General features: G+C 32.7%; 1 protein-coding gene across 1 annotated transcript in view; it reads right to left on the bottom strand.

Annotated features, from left to right (window-relative positions):
• Positions 1–233: 233 nt before the first annotated feature.
• The window catches only part of LOC106477142 (zinc finger protein weckle-like), an 8,769-nt gene continuing 7,346 nt past the window's right edge, over positions 234–1,656 (bottom strand). Inside the window, exon 3 of the mRNA XM_013937733.2 lies at positions 234–1,000. Coding sequence (XP_013793187.2) covers positions 791–1,000 — 210 coding nt within the window. The 3' untranslated portion in view covers positions 234–790. The remainder of the gene's footprint in view (positions 1,001–1,656) is intronic.

The raw sequence follows: 1,656 nt of genomic DNA on the forward strand, positions 1-1,656 counted from the left end.
TGTAGCAACACAATGAAATTCCCAAATCATGCATACATTATTCTGAGAAGTAATGTCTAATGATCCACATTATTAAGATAATATGTTTTTAGCCATGGCATAGCAGCTCATAGAATGGCTCTGAGTTTTGTTTTTTCAAGTAAATACGTTTAGCTCATAGCTCAATCATCTCTTGACCGATTTGAGATCTAATTATAGTTTTGGACTCAGGATGTCAAATCCTTTCGATTGATGTATTTGACCACCCGAAGGATTCATAGATTAATTTATTCTAATCCTTCCTAAAAGAATTTCAAGTGTCACAGCTAATGAGGATTCCCTTTTGATTCAGAGTTGTTCAACTATAATGTTTTTTTTAATTGTGTCCATAACGTATTATGCAGTGGGTTTTTAATACCACCCATAAAGTACTGATCTATCATTCAACGATTTGTTTTGTAACACTGGTGGGGTGCTGCACGTCTAAAGTAATGCAGATTTACAAGTTTAATGAATGATAACAGATTTTCTAATTATTAGGCATTATCACAAAGAAATTAATTTCCACATTTCACGAATTAACTAAGAGCAAATCTATAAATGTATATAACAAGCTGATATTAAGAATGTGTATTTCATGTTATCTCTTTAATCTGATTTACTTAAAAATAGAATTCTAGAGCACGTAAGAAGATGCTGACAATCATCTAGGTAATAGAAACATATAAACTGTATTGTTTAACGAATTTTACTTGCTTAAAAATACACATTGTATTCATCCCAAAATATTGGAAGGTAAATACTGAACAAGTCATACCTCACAAACATTGGCTACCTCTGGATGAACACTCTGGATGTGATTTCTTCTAGGTCCGGGTTGGACAAAGCTCAGTCCACAATACTTACACCTGTATTGATGGCTCTCAGTTTCCATGTGTTTAACATATATAGCAAAGAGTCCAAACCAAGTGAGACACACCTTACAGCGGTAGTTGCGAGGTTCACTATGAAAGTACTTCTCCTAAAAGGATTAAAACAACCATTTCTAATACAGTGTTTTCTGAGTGAAACTACAGTAGGCTTAGGGCACTTATTTTCCAGTCAGGATCATTAATGAAAAATAACAATAAACAGGAACATTAATCTAGATGAGTTAATAGGTGCTCACAGGCAACTGATTATATGAATCAACCACCCAGCTCTAGTTATAGGGTTTTGATCCAATACTTTCGGTTGGTTTCCTTTTAAATCACAGATGTACAAAAACACTCATTATAAAAACTCACATTCATGACAACAATAAACAAAATTGAAGGATGTATCATTAAATAATAATAAACTAAACACTGAGATTGTTCCCAGAATGAAGATTCTGTGAATTTATCAGAAAGTTATACTTCTAAAGTTGGACAGTTTCTGTTAGCTCTCCAAATTCACCAACAGTTCGATGTCAAATTATAAACTATGCTTCGATGTCAAATTATAAACTATGCTTCGACGTCAAATTATAAACTATGCTTCAGTGTCAAATTATAAACTATGCTTCAGTGTCAAATTATAAACTATGCTTCAGTGTCAAATTATAAACTATGCTTCAGTGTCAAATTATAAACTATGCTTCGACGTCAAATTATAAACTATGCTTCGACGTCAAATTATAAACTATGCTTCGACGTC

The sequence above is a fragment of the Limulus polyphemus genome, unplaced genomic scaffold, assembly GCF_000517525.1.
Source record: "Limulus polyphemus unplaced genomic scaffold, Limulus_polyphemus-2.1.2 Scaffold12972, whole genome shotgun sequence".
In the NCBI taxonomy this organism is placed as follows: Eukaryota; Metazoa; Arthropoda; class Merostomata; order Xiphosura; family Limulidae; genus Limulus; species Limulus polyphemus.